General features: G+C 43.3%; 1 protein-coding gene across 1 annotated transcript in view; it reads right to left on the bottom strand.

Moving 5' to 3' along the window:
- cacna1ha (calcium channel, voltage-dependent, T type, alpha 1H subunit a) overlaps positions 1–15,807 on the bottom strand; it is a gene marked incomplete at its 3' end in the record, with an annotated part of 107,464 nt that extends 91,657 nt beyond the window's left edge. Inside the window, exons 1-3 of the mRNA XM_080723209.1 lie at positions 15,700–15,807; positions 13,109–13,242; positions 12,602–12,699 (exon numbers count right to left, since the gene is read on the bottom strand). Of these exons, the coding sequence (XP_080579335.1) occupies positions 12,602–12,699; positions 13,109–13,242; positions 15,700–15,792 (325 nt within the window). The 5' untranslated portion in view covers positions 15,793–15,807. The remainder of the gene's footprint in view (positions 1–12,601; positions 12,700–13,108; positions 13,243–15,699) is intronic.
- Positions 15,808–21,501: the final 5,694 nt, after the last annotated feature.

The following is a 21,501-nucleotide window of genomic DNA, read 5'->3' on the forward strand; positions in this document are numbered from 1 at the left end:
GCCACAGTCCAGCTGCCTGCCCCTAACAATTAAGGCTCTCGGCTGTCCATGGAGTCAGGGCTCTTATTATAATAATAATCGGAGGCGACAACCTTTATTCCTCTTCTGGGATTGCAACCAACAACCTGGTCCCCGTGGCCATGACACCACGGAGCCTGACGACACAGCATTTGACAGTCTGACATGACTTCACCCAGAGAGTCCTGAACCCGCAACCTCTACCCCTACAGATACAATTACTTAACAGGCAGCGGTGCCCACCTCCAGCTGTCGCAGGCGCTCAGCGTCAGCAGGGCGAAGGGGCTCCAGTCCCCCAGGAGCTCTCAGGGTGTTCTGTCCTCTTTTACACAGCTCCCAGCACTGTCACATTCCATACACTCACACAGCGCTCTCACGTGTACGCAGCAGCGTATACGTCATTGGTGGGGGAAAAAAAAGTATTCACGTTTCTTACTTGGGTAAAAGTATCAATACGGCAATGCAAGAGATACTCTGTTACAAGCGGAAGCCAGGAATTCAAGATTGACTCGAGTAAACGTGCAAAAGTGTTTGTATCAAAAAGTAAAAGTAGTCGTTATACGGAATGTTCCGTTTCATGTTTTCAAATGAATGAAAATCTTTTGAAAATAGCAGATCTACAAGCTCACAATGCGTCGCGGTGCGACACGTTGTAAGCTTGTAGATAGGCTATTTTCAAATGGCCGAAATGTATATAGGGATGAAAAATCTAATGTAATAATAATCAAAAGTCACTAGTAACTAAAGTTTTCAAATAAATGTAGAGGATTAAAAGTACAATACTGTGTTTACCTCTGAGATGTAGTGGAGTAGAAGTAAAAGTACTGAAAATTGTAAACACTCTGGTAAAGTAAAAGATCCTCAAAATTGTAACTACAGTAAGTACAGTACTTGAGTAAATGTACTTAGTTACTTTACACCACTGACACAGGCTAGCGTCATGTAGGTTGCACGCACCGCACGCCTACGCACACTCGCAGCCACACACACAAGTTCCCACTGCGCACACTCAGGCGCTTAAAGACGTACAAACATCTGTGCACGTGCATCCGCGCACTGCACGAGCAGTTCACATGCAAATGTAAAGCGTGATGATGGCTCTTCATTGAAACTGACGTGCATCCTAAATGCATCCTTGCTTTCATCCACCGTCTCTGTCTGAATGTCCTCAATGTGATATCAAGCCCAACACGTCCAACCATCACAGTAGAACTTGTGGTAACACTTACCACAAGTCTAAGAATACATTATAATCGTATTTGCAATGCATTATAATGGAGTCAGACTTATAGGGCATTATAACACTCATTTTAAATGTTTAGAATCATGTATGACAAGGGTCTTCAACAGGGCGTCCGGGACCCCTAGGGGGTCCTCAGAGTTAATACAGGGGGTCCTCCAAATCTTTGCGTGATAGAAAAAGAAATCCTGAGAACTTTAGCCAAAAATAGCAGATCCACAAGCTCACAGCAAGGCGTTGTGAGCTTGTAGATCTTGTAGATCGGCTATTGAATTCAAAATACACTGATGATTGTGCTGTCAAACAATTAAACTATATGGAATCTATGAAAAAGTTGTGGGGGTCCCTGCTTCATCTCTCTCTCAACTAAGGGGTCCTTGGCCTGAAAACATTGAAGACCCCTGCATGTATGACATCATATAACAATGTTTATAATCTAAATGCTGGTCATAATGGATTATAAGCTCAGTGGAACATAACCAATACTTAATAGATTATAAACATTGTTATAAGTTTTCATATATGACTATGAACATTTATAACAAGTGTTATAATGCCCTATAAGCGCATTATAATGCATCACAAATGTGATTACAGTATAATACATTAGAGAGGTGACCTTTAAGTAAAGTGTAACCGAACGTATAATTCTGCTATTGTTGCTATTCGTCTTTAATAAGTGCTTAAACACGTGTGTGCTTTTGTTCGTGCGCACAAACATGTGGGGGGTCCCAGCTTTTATCAGATTTAAGAATAAAGGGACGAGGGGAGCCAGTGTTCTATTGCAGTGGTTCTCAACCTGTGACCCAGGACGGTCCCCAAAATATTTTTGGGGGTCCCAATGATGATTAGCTTAATGTGAAACACTAAAAAGCAAAGCAAAGTTTAAATGTATAGAGGGTATAAGCACATTTCTAAAGTGACAATTGTGTGACTTTTTAATACATCTAAAATGACAAGTTAAACATTGGCCAAATTCTCAAATATTAGAGGCAGAAATTGTGAAAATAGCCGATCTACATGCTCACAACGTTGTGAGCATGTAGATCAGCTATTCTCACAATAGAACCGTGTTTTACAAAATGTAATGCATCAACTCTTAGTGCTCATCAGGGTGGGGGGTCCCCAGTTAAAATATGATTCTTTTGGGGGTCGCGGCCTGAAAAAGTTGAGAACCAGTGTTCTATTGTACTGTGTGTTCCAGATAAGCAGAGCAGCGTTCAGCATGCTGTGTAGATAGCATCGGAAAGACTAACAGACTTTAAAAAAGGGAACGCATTCTGGGCTTTCAACTCTGCTGTCCTGTGAAGTCCTAATTGTTCCTGGGAATGAGTCATCTCTGTGCGTGCGTGTGTGTGTGTGCGTGCGTGTGTGCGTGCGTGTGTGCGTGCGTGCGTGCGAGCGTGCGCGTATAACACTCTTATCAAAGGACTGTAAAGAGAGAAAAAAGGGACAGATAGCTAATTAGGCAGAGAGTTGCCTTCCTGGTTACATTTTCATCATGACGTGGCAGGAAAGCCCCAGAGAAAACCCAGGATGAGAGGATGAGACATCTTTACCCATCCATCCATCTAGACCAGATCCGTTTTTAAGCTATGGTAAGCAACATCTGTGCGTGTGTGTGTGTGTGTGTGTGTGTGTGTGTGTGTGTGTGCGTGCGTGCGTGTGCATGCGTGCGTGTGTATTTGAGAGAAAGAAAGAGAGAGGAGTCCCTATTTACAGTAGGACGTATGGCACAGGGCGCAGAACGCAGGGCGCAATTGCTTGGGTGGTACTGTATTTCCCCAGTGCATTGGATCAATAGATCTATTTTATTGATTTTGACATTTGCATTTGATAGCCTTTAACCCCCCCCCCCCCCCCCCTCCCCATTGTCACTGGACAGTGGACATCTGCCGATAAAGTCTGTAGTTCTCAGAAAATGTACAAATGCAAAATATAAGGTGCTTGCACGGTAGCCACGGATATTAACTTAGCATTCAGAATCTCTGTGCACTGTATTGATCATTATTTTTTATTTATTTTTTAAGATATGTTTGGGGGATTTTATGCCTTTATTGATAGGACAGTAGACTGACAGGAAATGGGGAGAGAGATGGGGAGTGACACACAGCAGCAAGGCAGTCGGAATCGGGAATTGAACCAGCGACACGCTGTCATGCTACACTGACTCTATGTGGTATGCGCCTGGACCGGTAGGCCAGAGGGCGGCCCCTAAACATTATTTTTCATTAAAGAAGTGTTTTAATCCCAGCCATTTTATTTCCTCATTTACATTGAGTGTAATACCGGCTTTCACCTGATGCGCCCGCCACTACCAAGCATTGAGGAATACAGGCCAGGGAACTTCCGACAGAGTCCGACACAGACGAGATTAAAACACATACAGTATCTATTGAAAAATATAGACCAATACAGTGTTCTGAATGTCGAGTTAAAATCTGTGGCAACAGATTTGTTACTTAATATGATTTTTTGTACATGTATGGAGAATTACAGGCTGTACGCAAGGATGTCCAGTGACTATTAGGGGGTAGAGACCAAGACTATCATAGAGACAAAAGTAAAACGTGATAAAATACATCTATGATAGTCTTGATCCAAGGCTAATATGGGTGCAAAAAGGCACAAAGTTGTTGTAGGAAGACACCAGGAAGACCCCAGGATGACCGCGGCAGCATGAAGCCAATGGGGAAATGGGGATCCGAATAAAGACTAAAGACTGAAGCCAATTTCAGAATTAGTCATGGGAGTGGAAAATGGAAGTAGAGACTGCAACGAGTTGTACAAACTTGCACACTGGATTCAACCAAACAATGAGCAAATTGTTATTCAAAATCTTTATGTTGTGTCCACACACACACACACACACACACACACACACACACACACACACACACACACACACACACACACACACACACACACACGCGCACACGCACGCACGCACGCACGCACGCACACACACACACACACACACACACACACACACACACACCCTCGCAAACAGCTCAGCCCAGCACGAACACAAACAGACAGTGACAACAGCGGCCAGAGGACAGAACAGCGATGAGCCGTGGCCATGGCTTCGCCACCCAGTCAACACAGAGATGTCATCCAGTCTGACAACTAAATCCTATAGCCCTGTGCAGTCCCACAGCAGCAGGGGACGGAGCGTAGGGGACAGAGGCAGGGACGTGCAGAGAATGTTAGAGAGGCAGGGGCTGATATTTCTAAAAGGGCCTTTTGGTGGAAATATCGAAAATAGCAGACCTCCAAGCTCACAACGCTTCACGCTGCGACGTGTTGTGAGCTTGGAGGTCTGCTATTTTAATAAGGTGCGTGATACCACACACCAATCAAGTCAATACTGGAGATGTGGTGTAACGGCATGGATTTCTACACAGAGAGGGAAATTCTTTCAACATGAGATGCTGCATTCATGTTCAGGAGAGTTTGGACAAAGCAATTCTCTTTTATGCCGCCTTCAGGTATGGCATAGAAAGGGGGCATTTGCATTTCTTTCACCATAGTAAAAAACTGCATTCATGGTCTGGAGAGGGCACTTTACAGATGGATAAAAGGGCAGGGGCTCAAGCCCCCTTTGATGTCTATGTGCGCACGTGCCAGGACAGAGGTAAAAAACAGAAAACTATCGGCAGCATTAACTTTCGGGCCAGAGCGAAGTAATCGACTGCTCTAATTTAAACATAATTAAAAACTAATGTAGGTTAACGGCGCCGCCAGTGGCAGAGTCGATGTATGGCAACTGAGGCACGACGGGAGTCATCTATCCAGGAAGAGTTATACGTACACACGCTGTCGCTGACAGCTCCCGCTCAACTCTGATATGCACACACACTAGACTGAGGTTTGTTGCCAGGCAACAAATATTAACCAGAGCCAACAGAGCATGACATTGTTTGACAAACGAAAATGTAGTGACACAATAAACAAACTCCGAGGATTTTAAACGTTCTGCGATACCCGATTTGTCCCTTTGATGTTTTATCACTGAGAGGTAAAAGCCAAGGCTTTTGTGTGTCAATGATCCATGCATACTGTCCGTGCACATGCTGTAGCTACACTAAAAACAGCCCTGTTGAATGGATTAGAGCTTCATATATGGTTAGATATGATTTAACCACTTAAACCCTAAGGCGGTCTACAGCAGATTTCCCCCAATTACATACGTGTATATAAAATGATGTTTCAGATTCAACTTTTAGCTTCAATGAGTTGTTTGACAGCACTGTTATCTGTGTTCTGTAAATTCATGTTTTTTAGTGTTTACTAATTATCTTTTCTATTAAGTTGGAATAATTTTAAGGTGTATTTTCAGATATTTAACCACTTAACTCTCAATCCTTAGTAAACTTGACCTTTGACTCTGTACTTGGTCTGCTCTTTCTCCCTAAACACCAAACCTCTTGGCCCGAAAATATACGATCTACAGGCTCACAACAACTCGCAGTTGTAGTAAAAAAAGATCCCATCGCAGAAAGATATGGTGACACCCCTGTAGTAACTCTGAGGACCCCCTAGGGGTCCCGGACCCCCTGTTGAAGACCCCTGGTTTAATGTATGTGGTTAATGCAGAAACTGCCTTTACAGTAAGCGAAGAGATAAATATAAAGCCTCTGGTGAGAGTTCTGTGTTTTTTACATTCTATCACAGAGCTGACATCTACTGAATGAGATATCAGTGGAATGATGTTGTTCCTTGTTTTTTCCTGACAGGTTATTGCCGATACTGTAGTGCATACATGGGCAACTGGCGGCCCGGGGGCCACATGCGGCCCTCACTTTCACTTAATGCGGCCCTCAGGTTAATACCGGAATACTGATAATTATTGATTTCAGCTGTTACAATTCCAAACATGACCTGCTTTAATTCCGTCAGTCTATATTAGTAGCTTAATGACTAGTATGACCAATGTATTTGTATAGGTTCATAAAGTTAACATGAGTATATAACTAAATGCGTTTGAAATTAAATCAAAATGTTATATTTCAGGATTCCAATCAAGAAATAACAAGAAATAATTCAGGATTCCAATTCAAAAGACGCAAAAATAGCCGATCTACAAGCTCAAAACGCATCGCAGCGCGATGCGTTTTGACAAATGTGGCCCAAATGTGGCCCAAATGTGGCCCTCTGGAGTGAAGGTGGAAATATAGTGGCCCTCACCATCATCAAAGTTGCCCTCACCATCATCAAAGTTGCCCACCCCTGCTGTAGTGTATGTGGTGAATAAAAAATCAGAACTCTGCTTCTCTGCATTTAGTTGTGACTCTGGGTTCAGAAAGCAGACCTGAAAAACCTGAGAAGTCTGGATGGTTCATGAAAAAGCACATGATCAAAAATATATTTGGGCTCTAAACCATTCAATAATTTGCATTTTTTAATCAATTCTTTGACAGACAGAGAGCCCAGAGAGCCAGTGTAAAGATCTAAGAACTGGAGGGATATGATGGTGGAGCAGCAGTGTTCTGAATCAACTGCATGCAGCTGCTTTTTTAGGGAGACCTGTAAAGATAGCGTTACAGTAGTCAAGTCTAGGCCTGTCACAATTATTACAAAATCGTCTAATCGCCATTATTTGACATAATCGTCATAATCGTTCACAAGTTGAAAAATGTTCATACATTTTCAAACATTTAAAAAATATTGGAAATAGCCGATCTACAAGCTCACAATGTGCCGCGATGCGGCGCGTTGTGAGCTTGTAGATCGGCTATTTCCACTATAAATGTATTTTTCTAAGTATAATGTTGTCAAATATTTCTTTGTATATTAGGTTATGTTTCATATCTGCTATGTGCAACTTCAAAGCCTACAAGCCAAATAGAAATGTAATTGTCAACGACAAAAACACAATTAAATCGTTAATCGCAATTATTTGAGTGACAATTAATCATCATGTAAAATGTCATAATTGTGACAGCCCTGGTCAAGTCCACTGAAGATGAATGCATGGACAACGATGTCCAAATCCTGCTGAGATAAGTAGATAAGTTGATATACCATCATAAACTATATTCTTACGGTGATAGTAGGCTGACATTGGAATTGTCTTAACGTGGCTGTTGTAGTTCAGGTCTGGGACATGACAACACCAAAATGGTTCTAGTGTTGTGTTGTGGATGAAATACTGATTGCTAAGAAGCGTGCATGCGCGCATTGCGAAACCCCACATATGCTGTACAATCTACTGTCTAATGCAGTCCTTAAATAGCAGGGAAATTCTGCGCTGGGGGAATGAATGCACTAGGACTTGCACTAGACTCCAGGCCAGAGCAGATTTGTAGCGCAATCCCTTTTTTTACTCTTCTCACTGTGTGTAAGATACCGGTAGCATTGCACCAAACAACACTTCATATTAACACCAACGCGCCCATGGGTGCTCGATGGGTGCTCGATGGGCGCAGGATCATTCGGTAAAAATGTGGGGGCCGGAAATATGAAATTACAACCGTGTCGGTTGGAAAATAGCAATGATAATTGTGCTGTGCGCTTAGCGCTGTCTTGCATCGAGTGGAAGATGGGGTCCAGAGTGTGTGTGTGTGTGTGTGTGTGTGTGTGTGTGTGTGTGTGTGTGTGTGTGTGTGTGTGTGTGTGTGTGTGTGTGTGTGTGTGTGTGTGTGTGCGCGCGCGCGCGCGCGTGCGTGCGTGCGTGCGTGCGTGCGTGCGTGTGTGTGTGTGCGTCTGTGCGCTTGTTGGAAACAGAGGACCTGCCATGCTTTATGGCTGTATTTGTAATACCTGCTGTGCCCTGGGATGGCCACACACACACACACACACACACACACACACACACACACACACACACACACACACACACATCATATGGAGTCATATTTTCTCACACCAACATACACACACTCTCTAAAATGGCCATCACTCACACTTTACACAAACATGCGGGCACATATATTGCAGGTGTGTGTGCCTGTGCACACACACACACACACACACGCACGCACGCACGCACGCACGCGCGCGCACACACACACACACACACACACACACACACACACACACACACACACACACACACACACACACACACAGTGTGTGTATGTGATCATCATCACTCAAGAGGGAACATAAAGGCCAACCTCTTTCACAAGCTAACTGCAGCTTTAGCCTGGGAAAGAGGCGTCATCATTCACACACACATGCCATACATGCATACATATGTCTAGGCCACACACTAGGGATGGGACGATAATCAAAATATCCCCAACATCCATTATCCTGGTTGCGACGCGTTGTGAGCTTGTAGATCTTACTACTTAAAGGGGAGACCACCCATTTTCAATATTGAACTATGTCATTAACTCATTTAATGCCACCCTTTCACCACTAGAGGGTGTCCAGAGTGCTAGAGACTTTCCCATAGAGATATGCTGGTATATGCAGAAGCCCTGCAGCCATGACTTGCCTGAACACTTTCCTTTGTGCATGTACAGGAAGAGGATGAAGTTAGCTTGAAGTTAGCTATTGGCTACCAAGCATTTTAAAAGCCTTATTTTCGTCAACTTAGCCATGATTAACCCTTGCACACCTCATGCATGGGAAAAAAACAGAGAAGAATGAGCTCTAAAAAATTCAATGCAATCCTGGATTGCATTGGGGTGGATTTGTGCAGTTTGTTCACAGCTTTCAAACAAAAAAAACCGATTGGAAATCCGTTCAGGCATTCTTGAGATAATAGCCGTTGTGTTTTACACTGTTGTGAGCTTGGAGGTCTGCTACCTGAGTTGTATGGGGGTTGTATGGGGGTGGAACATGCAAAATCGCGATTGAAATCATGTTCACTAGATTTGATGGGGTCCAAAAAAAAAAAAATTTAAAAACATTTTTAAAAAAAAAGTTTTTTTTTTTTTTTTTTTTTTTTTTAAATCACGAGTATTCTCGTGATTGGCACTGTGGGATGCGCTAATATATCACGAGAATACTCGTGAATGGCACACAATGAGTTAATATACCTTAGAGGAGTTGTGTGGAAATAGAAAAAAGGTTCCCCCCCTTCTGTGTTGCCTAGAACTGCATGGAGGATTGATTTTGGGGTTTGTATTGTAAAGTACAATGTGTGATGTCATCAAGTTGTAATTTACAATACAAACCCCAAAATCAATCCTCCAGTTCTAGGCAACACAGAAGGGGGGGAACTTTTTTTCTATTTCCACACAACTCCTCTAAGGTATATTAACACTTTCTAAGCCGAAATAGAATGGGGGTTGGTAGATTAGCCGTGAAATTTCTATTATTGTATTGTGATCGAGACATAATATTATGTTTATAAACATGAGCCCGCAGCCCCTCCATCTTGAACAGCGCCGTTGTTTTTTTTTTTTTTTTTTTCCCAGGTCAGTAACTCACCGTGATTTTCTCGATCTCCGTTGGGATAGAATGGGTGTTTTGGCCGATCATCGATCTCCCCGTGCGTTTCGCGTGCGCGATCCGTTCACGTAAATGTCCCCGCAATTAATCAAGAGCAGAACTGAAAATCTTCGCTAGCATAGCCCCTAGCATGGCTGCTGTACAAGCACCAGGGTACAGACAGTAACCGAATGGGATAATGTGCCTTGGAAAAGGAAAGGCCAATGACATCACTTCTGCTTCATCTCAGCCCAGCCATGAGCTATCGATGCACGAGTGGTGACTAGGGAAGGTTAGACGATCGCCGATTTTCGGATGAAAATCATTTATTTCGGTAAATACGGGAAAGTACGGGAAAAGACGATTGGCTGCCCCTCCCCCCCTAGGAAGTTCGATATAGTACGGTTTTAACATTAAGGGGCTCCCCGTGGCTTGGAAAGGGTTAATGACATAGTTCAATATTGAAAATGGGTGGTCTTCCCCTTTAAGTAAATGTACTAGGGCTGTCAGAATGAAATTAGTTTTTCGACTACAAGTCGAATATGAGAAAAATGTATTACAGTCGAATACTTAAATTGCTATTCGGAAGTATTTTTTTTTTCTGACCTACCAATGCGAAAACAAACGCTTTCATCGTGTCACGATGATCAACAATACAATTTGAGAGTGTGAGATGCACTGCAGTGTGTGTGTGTGCGTGTGTGTGTGTGTGTGTGTGTGTGTGTGTGTGTGTGTGTGTGTGTGTGTGTGTGTGTGTGTGTGTGTGTGTGTGTGTGTTGTTTGGTTGTTTGGAGACTGTGAGAAATCCGACACTGCTCTTCTCTTTCTCCCACCACACTGGTTCAGTGCGGTGAAAAGGCTGAAAACAAACTCGCTAAGTCCTCCCCCCCAAAGTTTCCCCCACTTCACTTGAAAGTTACTTTAAGAAACGTAATCATTGACAACAGCGTGTAGTAAGATTGTTGTCCGTGTCCATCGGTAATGTTATGTAGAAGAATCCTCTCTGCTTCTTTCTGTCGCGACTCGCAGTGTCAGTGTGCAGTGCGCGTCTGTGTGGATTGGAATTCTCTCAGACACACAGCTCAGCACAACATGCTGTAGCTTCTTCCCAGCCGATCTCTAAACCCATAATGCGTTGCTGAGGCAATCTGGTGAGGCTTGTAGATCAGTGTAATTGTTCCATGCCATATAAAGCTACAACATTATATACACGAGGTAATAAGTTGGAGAACTTGGGACCTACTGTAACATTTATCTCCTCTTATCAAAAAATTAACCTAAATTAAAGCCATCTGATATAGTTGGGTTCACTTTTTTGTTTAGACTGTTATTATAGCATCTGTATGTGTGGATTTTGGTGTTAATTGTTGTGTAACCATAAATGTTTTAATATAATTATATATTATATAAAATATTCGACTATTTTTGGAAACTAACAATAATAAATGAATGAAATTCAAATTGGATTATAGAGGGGAACTGACAGGCCTAAAATGTACTTAGTTACTTCACACCACTGTACATGCGTAAATAATAAATATGTATAGGCCACAGACACACACGCACGTGTGTGCGCGCGCACACACACACACACACACACACACACACACACACACACACACACACACACACACACACACACACACACACACACACACACACACACACACACACACACACACACACACACACACACACACACACACACACAGCTTTCTGGCATGGTTCAGTGAGACAGTAAACAGACCGCCATACTGTCAGTAAGGCAGTATATGAATCAAGATACCAGTCCAGCTGAACCACTTCAGCCATTAATACGTTGTTGTGCGATGAACAGGGGAAAATAGCTGATCAACAAGATAATTGAATTTGCAGAATGAAATAAACAATCAAATAAATCCAAAAATACTACACAAGCATTACAAGTAACAGTGTCATTTTGAGGTTAATAAGTATTGTTAAAGTGTCAGAGCGTTCTTTTATTCATCCTTTCAACCCAAAAAGTAGGAGAATACAATAGAAAACCTCGCAGACATACTCATGAAGGGATAATGGCCGTCTAAGCCTAATGGACCCCAGCCATGGTGGTAAACGTGTGTTGTGACAATAAACTTCAAGTTGAAGTTGGTGCCATGCTGTCCCATAAACCTCCAGAATGTTATGACACCATTGTCTAGTGCTTCTCCAGGTTCTAGATTCATGGCTGCTTTCTGTCACAGGGCTTTTAGGGAAGTGAGTAACGGCTTAGAGTGCTTACTTACTAGCTCCTCGATTTGCTATCAGTGTTGCTGTCAGAGTGGATTTCCAAGGAAATGACAGAAACACGTGCAGTCGTGCACACACACATTGGTTTCCATGATGTATGGTAACTTTCCATATGGCAAAAAAGACGCTAGCCGGGTTGTTTACCAGGCTCAGGTAACGTAAGCCTAACCAACTAACACTAAAGGTCAGTACTTTGAGTGACAGGTGTCAAACGACAATGTATATCATGACGTTCTCAGTTTGGGCATTCCTACTGTCTGTGACTTGCTGACAGCATCGCACTCAACTGTTATAGACTATAACACTGACGAAAGCCTGCGTGCCGAAATGCCTTTGTTATCTGAAGGCTACTGCTGCTTCTTTATTAAAAAAGACTCTTATTAAAGGGAGTGTGTACTTCTCTTTATATGTATTGCTGGATTCCCCAGCCAAGAAATCCTGAAACCCCTCAGACTGTCCTATGACATTTTGGAGAACGTTTTGACATCACTTTCATCGTTCAACACTTGTCACGCAACTCAACTCTCCTGATGACCTTCATTCCCTCACCTTAATCTTCACCCTGACCTCAATTTATTGCGTTAACAGTAACCCATTAAGACCTGAGTCCAGTTCTACAAAAGCCTTCTAAATCAGTACGCATGCACACACGCACGCACACACGCACACTTCAGTGAAGTGAAGACTTACTTGGTACTCTGTTGATGGCCCGGAGTGGTCTGAGCACTCTGACGGTACGGATGGCTGATAAACTAGCGTTATGACCATCCAACGAATACTCCATCATCCTGGAGAGAGGGAGAGAGAGAGAGAGAGAGAGAGACTTACAATCAATTGCCACAAATATCTTCCAACAACCATGCCATGACACACCCACGCACACACACCTGTGCAGCTACAGTACATTCATTCATTTATGTTGCAAACAGGTGACCATGTGAGTGTGTCCATACTGTAGCACATGTGTACGTGTACTGTAGCTATGTCCACATACCTGTGTGTGTGTGTGTGTGTGTGTGTGTGTGTGTGTGTGTGTGTGTGTGTGTGTGTGTGTGTGTGTGTGTGTGTGTGTGTGTGTGTGTCCTCAGGCAGAACTAAAATGTGATCTTCCATGCCTAAGGTGACCACCGGTGTCAGTCTCAGATCGGCAGTGAAAGAACATGGGTGGAAGAGAGAGAGGCATTGTGGGATACCCACCCCGCCATGACGATGAAGAAGTCTAGACGGTTCCACGTGTCGCCGAGGTAACACTTGGAGCCGAAGATCCCCAGGGCAACCATCTTGATGACCATCTCCACGGCAAAGAAGGCAAAGATACAGTCATCCAGCACCTGGGCGCCAATGACAAACAACACATTCAGACATATGTATATGATCAACGTAAAGAAATAACACAAATAACACCAGTGTATTTGTGTGTGTGTGTGTGTGTGTGTGTGTGTGTGTGTGTGTGTGTGTGTGTGTGTGTGTGTGTGTGTGTGTATTTTATACGGCAGTGGTATTTCTGACAGTGTGACAAGGCACACACGAGTCATGTCCAGGTGGGCCTTGGGATTTTGTGACACATTATTATTGCAATATCTACAAAGTATGTGTGAGAGAAGCTTGCATTATGTACACAAAATACTAGTGTACCTTTCCATACTGTAGGTTGATGTTCATACATGTAAAAACAAAGTTTTAAAAGACAGTAAAGTCCAAAAACAAACTTGTGTAAAACTCTCAGAGATAAACAAATAAAATAACCCTCAACTCCATCAGCTGGTGAGAGCTTAGCGAGGCACAGCTCTGTCTTATAGCACAGTTGGGTCGTGACTTCATTAATTGGACAGCCGCTGCAGCCCAACAACAACTGCATTCCGTTGCTGTCGGGCAGAAACCTTGTATCTCCATATTTCAATGTTGTTCGTTTTTTTCTTTGTAAACTAATACCATACTTCGTCACACAAATGCGTCACACAAGGGTAGAAAAAACATAACGTGTTGTGAGCTTATAAATCCGGTATTTTCACTATTTTGTTTACCCCCCAAAAATGAATAAACATATAAACAATGGACATATGAGGTTTCTGATACGGAAAATAAAAAGCACAGCTTCTGCACCAAGAGTCAATACTGCCCCAGAGCCAGACACAACACTGAAACAAGTGGTTGACAAAAAAAGAAAAAAAAACATCAGAGCTAACATAGACACTTCCTACTATTTTACAACCTGTTTATGTTGTGAGCCTGCTGTGCTTAAAGCATAACACTTTGTGACCATTTCCTTCACTATAGTAGGACAGAGATTCTCAAAACCAGTTTTCTTTTTTTTGTCAGGTAAACTCTATAGTCACTAACCAGGTGGCCAGCATGGAGAGAAGGCTGTAGCACAGGCCCACAGAGCAGAGAGACATCACATGATTGGCCCACTGGCTTGTCTATCATCTGAATACTGGCCTAGGAGCCCAATTACAGGATACTGTGGCCCAGGAGTCCCACCCAAACATTTAACCGCTGATATAAGACCACAACGCATCGCTGCCTCGACACGTTGTGGGTTGTAGATCTTCTATGTTCGATTTGCCGCCGGTCGTGGTGGGCAAGTCTGGGCCAAGATACCAGTGCGGAATTTATGTCCCAGTCCGGCCCTGGTGGTTTTCTTCTGCAGGTGCAGCAGTAGCACAACTACCAGAGCTGGCACTTTGTAAATAAGTACACCTCATTTCATCTCCCTGCAGCCTTCACTGGCATTGTGTGCACTCACTGGAACTGCTGCTGCTATTGCACTTTGCGTTTTCAAGGTACCCACAATGATCACAAACAACAACCATATTGGCTATTATATTTCTATTTTAATTAAAAGCACTGCACTGACAACCGCAGCCTCTGCAGTGCTGATACCAGGGGGAGGAGCGGAGTAGCATGGTACACATTAAAACCCTCATTTGTTACTCTGTTAGTATACAAATGTAATCAAACGGACACTTTTTCTTTAGCTGAGCGAGTTAAGAGGCCACGTGGGAACCAAAAGGTCAGCTGGTTCGACCCTCGGTTCGCCCCAGGCTCTGTGTCCAAGTATTCCTGAGCGAGACACTCTCTAATCCCTAACACAGGGGTCTTCAACGTTTTCAGGCCAAGGACCCCTTAGTTGAGAATGAGAGATGAAGCAGGGACCCCCACAACCTTTTCATAGATTCCATATAGTTTCATTGTTTGACAGCACAATCATCAGTGTATTTTGGATGCATGTCAATTTGTGTTTTCAGATATTTAACCACTTGAACGATCAATACTTAATAAACTTGACCTTTCATTCTGTACTTAGTCTGATCTTTTTTCCCCCTACACCAAACCAAGCCGTGAGAGAACGTTGTTATATGGCTGCTGCTGCGGACTAGCCTTGCGCAGCTAAACTCTATCTTCCATTGCTAACACAAGGGAGATAATATATGCAGTGTGATATTATCTGACTAAGCCAGGCTAGCTGCGGACAGCCGTATGGTCCCCGACCGTGGGGGTCTGTTCGTCTAACTCAGCGGTGAGTAAAAGTATCAATACTGCAATGTAAATGTCCAGAATTCCAAATGTACTTGAGTAAAAGTATTTCATCGTATGATGTCGTGCTGTTGCCGTTCTACAAGCTCAAAACGTGTCACCTCCGCAATGTAGATGCCTCGCCTCATTGCGTTAACGATACTTTTACTTAAGTAACAAATGTGAGTACTTTTCCACCACTGACTATATAAGCATTGAGGATTGTGCTGTGTAGCGTAATGCGTAAAGAAGAAGATTAAATTGACACCCACCTGTAGGATGAGGCACCACTCAGACTGGCAGGTGACGTCCTCACACGGTTGGAACATCCCCAGAGTCACACAGTTCAGCAGGATCACCAGCATGGACACATGCTCGAACCACGTGGAGGAGGGACACGGGTTAAGGCCAACACGCAGTGTAAGGAATGAAGACAGAACACACACACATAGCAATATCTACAGCAGTGGTTTGCAAACATTAGAGACTTTAAGCCAAGACGGTTACAGCTGCTATGACATGATCGCCGTAGCAGTCAAAATCGTTAAGCAAACAGCCATCAGCAACGGGTTCCCACCCCTTTGACTGAACTCTTTGGATCCCATGGTGACGGGGCGTGGAAAGGTAGCTTCTGCCGGAGTAGGATGGGCTGTGACGGCAAGCAGGTTTATCTATCGAGCACTGATCCATTTCCGGTTGCCAGAGCGGACTGCCATAGCCGCCGTTGCTTAGAGTCCCTATTATAATTTCAAGGACCCCCAGTTTGATATGTATTATGTCACGGACCCCCACTTCTTACCCCCACTTTCCACAATCTATGCTATAAAATCTGTACACTCTCTGAGTTACAGTCCCATAACTCCTAAAGGACCCCTGAGGGTCCCGGGTCCCCAGTTTGAGAATCACTGGTCTATACACTACAGTATAAAATCCTTGTGATCAGTGATAAAGGGGTATAGGCTACAGTGAAAAGGGTAAAAAAAACAAGGCAGGCTAACCTTATAGTACACGGCCATGTAAGCAAAATGTAACACAACCATTATTAATTGTATTAGCTGCAGCTGAATTGCTTACATCAGTGTATGCTATAAGGTCAGCCTGCCATTTTTTGCCTTTCTATAGTTTTTCACCAGTAAACAAAACTACTTAATGGGCCTATAGGTTGCACGCCCCTTTTATTTAACTCTGAGAATGTACAAATGCAATCAAATGGACCATTAAGGGACCATTTGGCTATATTTGTATCTTCTCAGAGTTACAAATGGATAAATCAACACTGAGGATTTTACGGCGTAGTCCATAACAAGGAGACATAATATCTATCGTAGCAAAAGGTCATTATGCAAGTTGTTACCTTACCAAGAGCTAGATACAAACCTCCTAATGATACAGCTAATGGAATGCTGATGATAAACAAGACAAATAGGATGCTAATCTAGCACAAGAAAGGTTTTATTAGCCCAGTACATTGTGTCTCTTCATTCCCAGACTGGACAATAAAAACTTTTTTCAGAGTTTGATTGGTGGTAAACAACTAAAAAGTAGTGCAGGGCTAATTCCCCAAGTCCTTAGGTTTTATTTTTGGACAACAGGTCCAACTCACAGCCTCACATCCAAACGTTGGAATATATATATTTTTTTTAAGATTTGTTTTTGGGCTTTTAAGCCTTTATTTGATAGGATACAGTAGACTGACAGGAAATGGGGAGAGAGATGGTGAATGACATGTGGCAAAGGGCGCCCCAAACGTTGGAATATTAAGCATGGATAAAATGCTTTTTGTTTTAGGTGAAATCAATAGCTATCAACTTAGATAGCACAAGATAGAAGGATATCCCTAAGATTGAGTGGAGGGGAGTTGAGAGCGTGAGTATAGTATGTCCTCTACATTAGATAGATCATGTTCTCAAAGCCATCAATGGTGCTGATGACACATGACAGCATAATGCTGCAGGTATGAGTTATATAAGCCATGATAAATGGATTTCATGTCACAATGCCTCTGCCATAGCTGTGATGTTACAAGACAAGATGTGCCATCATTGTAATTGAGAGAGAGAGAGGGAGATAGAGAAATAGAGAAAGACTCAGAAATAGAGAAAGACTCACATAAATATATAGAAAGCAAGAGTGATGGCAAATGACAGAGGAGGCGACAGGAAAAATGACCCTAAATCATGTCTCCCAAGGCAGAAAAGACGCTGCTCCTGCTGTGTTATACTACCTTATTTTGTCTTTTGTCCCAGAAACACACATACACACCACGTGCGTGTACACACACAAACAAGCTGATATGTGTGCTGAGTTGCAGTTTGCGGTGCTACTGGGTTGTGGTACTGACCTAATTACAAAGAGTTAACGGAGAGGATAAAATGGTGACCACTATCCTCTGCATTGCGCACGTACGCACATTCGAGCACACGTGCGCACACACACGTACGCAAGCACGCACGCAGACACACCCACACACACACACACACACACACACACACACACACACACACAGACACACACATCCAAATAAGTGTGCATGTGCATAGTCTGCATACACATACATAGACATGTGCACTGCACACACAAAAGCTGGATCCTGCTCACCAGGAGTGTCAGGATTCAAGATGTTGGCATCAGCAGAAAAAGGTGTGAGCTACAGTAAAACTACTGTAGTTTCTCTGCACCAGGTGAGTGGTGAGATGATGGACTGTGGTGCAGTGGTTCTTGGAGCCACTGCTATAGAGATTCCTTACTCTTGCATTTAAAAACGGCTGGATATTCCAACCAGTGGACCTCACCTTTATCCAAAGCGCTTTACAATGTGCATTGCATTCACCCATTCACACTCACATTCACACTCCGACACAGATGAAATCATAAAGGCACCAACCTGCTCATCAGGAGCAGTTTGGGGTTCAGTCTATTGCTAAAGGACACTTTGACACTAACTCAGGGGGAACCGGGGATTGAATCAGGAACCCTCTGTCCACAGTCCACACCCTCAAACCCCTAAAAAGAAATAACTTCTGGGAACTCAGATTAACACCAATGTAACTCCTTGCAACTGCAATGACTTGTACTCCTTGCAACTACTTGCAACAACCATTATCCGGTAAATCCAGACCGCTGCAAATGCATTGGTGTGGACTGGGCTTATAAGTGGCCACTCTTATCTCCTGAGCTACTGTGGCCCTTGCACTACCGACTACCTTCCTATATGCGTTTCAGGTCTGTACTCCATCTGCCTTCCTGACCAATACGGCCTCTTCTGCTAGATTCTGTTTGTTTGACACATTACAAAACAGAACTGGTCTCCCATGCACAGCTGTAGCTGGTCTCCCATGCACAGCTGTAGTGCATCTTCCAACTACAGCCGTAGCTAAACTTCAGATAAGGAATTTGCCCAGCAGCATATACCTAAGAGGAACATGCTCTCGCCGGGTGGCCAGTCTGCTTACATTATGTAGGCTGCTGCTGTGTATGTTTCCCACAGGCTACCGGAGACAGGTCAAAGGGCACCCTGTCATACATTATGCATTTTAGGGAATATAGTTGTAAATATTATGATAGTGGTAAATTATATATTCCATCGGAATGAATAAGGCTTCCTTGTGACTTTTAGATGAACACAGAACTTATTGGCCTCTGGAGATGAGGTGCAATTTGAGCAGAGCGGTTCTGCTGGGTCAGATTGTCTCAGAAGGTCACAGTAATTGCTGCTGCTGGGTCAGCCCTTTCTTTAGCAGTGAGCACCCAAACAACAATGAGGCAGAGAACACATTTCAATGTTTTTTCCAGCATAACGAAAGTAGAGGAATGTTTTGCCAGAGCTTTGTTAAACCTTCACAAGGCATGTTGCCTGGAATAATTTCTGGGGAAACGGTGTAGAGACGATCATTACATATTCTTCCCTCCCCCATGCCCAATAAGTAGTTGTTTGTGATAATTGTGGCATAACCACAGATCTACAAGCTCATAAGCTTGTAAATTGGCTATTGTCAGTGAAGAGATTTGGTGTGTGTGTGTGTGTGTGTGTGTGTGTGGGGGGGGGGGGGGGTTATTACCATCTACAGACCCCTGGGGGACCCTGGTCAACTGACGTACAGGTTTAGATGATGCTTGAATATTAGATAAGTAGTTCACACCCCAAAATAACGTATTTTCTATCAATTACACAACCCATGAAGCCTTGAATACATGGAGATTTCTGCTGTTTTTGATGCATTCCTGATACAATAATTGGATGACATCCGTCAATAGGACACTAGTTGGAAACTCTATGCCTTTGACTCTGCCGGACATCAAATTATTTCCTCATGCGACAAAAACAATTGATGTAATTGATAAAAAACAACTCCTTTATTAATTAACAGAATAAAAGTGGTTGGCAAATGGGGTTTAGTCAAGCTTTCTCACGATGTAATCCTGCATTCCCTAAAACAAGTTCAGAAAAATAGAAAGAAGATTTAGGCGATTTTGCGGACTTAGTGCTTCGTTTCACATTTGGGTCTCATTAAATTTGGGAGGCTGTCTACAGCACTGTACCATTCAGCCAGTTCCTAGTGTGTGTTAAGATGCACGTAATGCAACCATGGGGAGATTCACAGAGCAGATTGAATCAACGGTCTGTACTAGCCTTAGCGAATTAGACACTTGTTCAGTGCAGATTGCAGCTGCAGTGCATTGTTTGTTCAGCCTGGGGAATGATCTTGGTAAAGAACAGTATGTTCACAATGCACTGGTGGAAGAAGTACTCTTATTTCTTACTTAAGTAAATATAGATTGCTAAGAAAGCAAAAGTCCACTTGAGTAAAAGTATCAAAGTATTGGCATCATTACTTAAACGATTACTGTGTAAGCAAAAAAATCTAGTGTTTTGTCTTAGATCAGCAGTAGCAATTTAGCCTCTCATGCGGTAGATATTGTTTTCAATCCCAACAGGGAAGTTATGGATTTGCAGCTTTAAATTAACACTGAGGATTCTGCTGTATACCTCGTGAGGATAGATAGAAACTCTACTGCTAGAGGAAGAGAAACAGAGAGAGTGAGAGAGAGACAATCAGATAGTCTGAAAGAGAGGTAGCAGCCAGACCAATATAATCGGATTTATAGGCTATTGTCAATACACAGTAAATCCTCATTCATCCATTTGTAACTTGATAGTGTACAAATGTGTGCAAGCAGTCCCACAATTTCATCACACGTTGTATACACACAGTTACATTAATGATGCTTAGGAGTATCCCTGTCTCTCCAACTCTCTCATAAACACAAAATACATTTTTGGGTGGGTCACCAATTTCAATCAGGAGAAATCAGGAGAAAGAAACCCAATTATCAGCTTCATCAACTTCCAATGTCACTTGTTTATCCTGTATCCTACCTGAGCTCTCTCTTCTGATTGGGCGTAATTGGTATCCCGCCATGAAAACAAGGTTTCTGTTTACTAAATAGCTGCCGACATGGGGAGATCCCGGGAGCTTGTGACTGACTCTACTCTAGACAGAGTCAGTAACAGTACTTACTGACAATTGCAGAAGGGATGTTTACATCTGGGAACACAACATTTCGTCGCTGTTGGGCAGAAACCTCACAAACCTCTCCATATTTCAACTTTATAGGGCAGGATCCTATATCCTGTAACTGTAGTGTGAGGAAGCTTGATGTACAAGTACATCCCCTGGACATGGCTATAGAATGTCGCAGGGGCGACCTGGCGTTTCCCAACGAACCTAAGCACAACAGTGGGGGCCAGTGGTGGGCAAGGAGGTAGGGAGCACTTCGCTGTGTTCACTTGGACCGCACAGAGGTGCCGAAAGACGGGGAGACGAGATTTACTATTCTGTCCATAACGGCACATAACTCTGTAACGACGCTGAGTCGGCTCATGTGACCTTTGCAGCGCTCGACACAGCGACTTGCACGCTCGCTCGGCGGTGTCTCACATGACTCATGGTCGCCTTCGTCACCATCACCAAAAATGAAATGATGCTGAGTGCCAAGCAGGGAGGTATTGGGTCCCATTATTTATCTTTCATACGACCGGGCCAAGGATCGAGCCCCGACCCCCTAATCTCAGG

Source organism: Nannobrachium achirus, assembly GCF_963921795.1.
Source record: "Nannobrachium achirus genome assembly, chromosome: 4".
NCBI lineage: Eukaryota > Metazoa > Chordata > Actinopteri > Myctophiformes > Myctophidae > Nannobrachium > Nannobrachium achirus.